Genomic DNA, 2496 nt, shown 5'->3' on the forward strand with positions numbered 1-2496 from the left:
TTTTATTACATAAATGGTTTACGTATTTTGTTTTATATTTTAGCACCTATTATATTAACTATTTGTACTTATCATTTCTTGTATGTACTTATTGTAAATTGATGGAGATGGATGGATTTTGTTGCTCAATAATAAAAGATTGAAAATAAAAACACATTTTTATCATTCAACAAATCACATAAGTCAACAAAATCGGATAAAAACAACAGAATCTGATCAGGACTAGTCTTGGGCAAAAACTGTTTCTAAATATCTTTGATAGTTATCGATAATTATCGGTATATCGACAAGAATAGTCTCACTCAAAAATTATCGATATCTACTTCGATAAATCGATAACTATCAATATCTACTTCGATAAATCGATAACTATCAATATCTACTTCGATATATCGACAACTGTCGATATATCGTTATATTCGATAATTATCGGATTATCGGTAGCTATCGATACATTGATAACAATAATGAGTAACTGAGAACTATCGATAAATCGATAACTATCAATATCTACTACGACAGTTGTCGATATATCGTTATATTCGATAATTATTGGATTATCGGTAGTTATCGATATATTGATAACAATAATGAGTAACTGAGAACTATCGATAAATCGATAACTATCAATATCTACTTCGATATATCGACAACTGTCGATATATCGTTATATTCGATAATTATCGGATTATCGGTAGTTATCGATACATTGGTAACAACAATGAGTAACTGCGAACTATCGATATATCGATAACAATTCGATAGTTATCGGTATATCGATATATTTGATAATTATCAATAGTTATCAGTTGCTATTATTGTTATCGATATTTTTGCCCAACACTAGCCAGAGCTAGTAAAACAGAGATGCTATGGAAGTCAATTTGAAAAAGAAAGAGTTAGGATGTAGTAAGGACTATTATGGTTAATTTTTGACAAATTCTGATTCTAACAAGTCGAAAAAATCCATGAACGATTTTGAATGATTTTTCACCTCTCCTACCAACCTTACAGAATACAGACACAGTTAAATATTTTGTGGAAATGCCTCATGTACAATAGTTATATTTATAAATGTGTATTACACATACTTATGTTCGAAGCCGATAGAAATTAATACTTATTCCAAAAGTGTTTCACCATTTCACGCACGGAATTCTAAATCAGTAAAGAATGAAATTCTTCATTTCATTACCTGAACAAATACACACACACACACCTAGATACACTTGCATATATTAGCGATAACAACAAAGTAACAACAGTTCTCATAACATTTTTTTCATAGAAGTTGCAATTTGTTAATGTGTTTTGCTACCTTTTAATCCCAATTGTAACGACTTTAGATTTTAGTTCGAGAAAGAATAGAGCAAAATTTAGATAAGGTATCAGGTATATATATATGTATATATATCACACACTTGCATGTAATTGGTTTATTGAAAATAGTTTTATGTAAGGATTTTGGAGGAATTTTTTGGGAAAAATATTAACTAGAATATACAAGGATTATAATCAATGTGTAATCGAAATCAAAAGGAGTCAGGGCCAATGTAGTAGAAGACCCTTATCAAAAAATAATTATTAAGCTAACAAAAATCAAAATATATCGTATTAGTGAATTAATTTTACTCACTACAGATAATTTTAATTATTATAAGATTAATACATTGAATTAACATTACAAAAATTCAAAGTATCTCAAAAGATATCACATTGAATGGAAATATTTTTTATTGATTTATGATTCTTATAGACAAAGTTGCACTGGCAAACGTTTTTTTTTTTATTGTTACACTGTAGCTACGTGAAAATTTTACTTAAGTGACTGTAAGAATGAATTTATGATAGATTTGCATGATCGTAGAGCACCGCGTAAGGTGGTCTAGGTGTCTCTTTCATATGTGTATTTATTCGATGGTAAGTGAGAGAATGGGTTAGTTCCTACCATACGTTTTCATGGTTCGGATTTCGCAAACACAACAACAAGTTTGTCGGAAATTAGACAGTGTTATGTTGGACATGTAATAAGTTTCAAATTTTCTCGTGGAAAAGGACAAAAATTTTATAATTTGTTATTAGGTTGTGATCTAGCAATAAGAGCTGTCGAGTAACAGGGTAGAAATGGTAAGTTCCCCTAAAAAATAACTAACTTTTATATAATATTATTTAATTTTTTTCATCTTTGAAATGTCCTTTTTAATTTATCAAATGGTCAAATTCTTCTACTAAAAATTTCGAAAATATTTTTTTTTTTAATATAAATTGATACTTTTACATATGTAGTTAACAATAAGAAACATTTTCATTACCGACAAATTACCTACAACCACAATTAACCAATTTACATTTTTTTATAAATAATTAAACAATGAACCTTTCACAAACTTCTTTAAAAATACCGCTCTGCGTTTAAATTCCATAAAAAATACATTTTACATGTAATTATCCTAAAATTTCAAAGAATAATGTAATTAATAAATTGTATTCCACTTG

The 2496-nt window shown here is 28.0% G+C and overlaps 2 protein-coding genes across 3 annotated transcripts in view; one reads left to right on the top strand and one right to left on the bottom strand.

The window, feature by feature from the left end:
• The window catches only part of LOC108735877 (solute carrier family 26 member 6-like), a 32468-nt gene that overhangs the window by 20952 nt on the left and 9020 nt on the right, over positions 1 to 2496 (bottom strand). The gene's annotated exons all lie outside the window — the stretch shown is intronic.
• LOC108735879 (endoglucanase 13) overlaps positions 1877 to 2496 on the top strand; it is a 12682-nt gene continuing 12062 nt past the window's right edge. Inside the window, exon 1 of the mRNA XM_025975245.1 lies at positions 1877 to 2127. Coding sequence (XP_025831030.1) covers positions 2125 to 2127 — 3 coding nt within the window. The 5' untranslated portion in view covers positions 1877 to 2124. The remainder of the gene's footprint in view (positions 2128 to 2496) is intronic.

This window comes from Agrilus planipennis, unplaced genomic scaffold (genome assembly GCF_000699045.2).
Source record: "Agrilus planipennis isolate EAB-ADULT unplaced genomic scaffold, Apla_2.0 scaffold69, whole genome shotgun sequence".
NCBI classification, from domain to species: Eukaryota; Metazoa; Arthropoda; class Insecta; order Coleoptera; family Buprestidae; genus Agrilus; species Agrilus planipennis.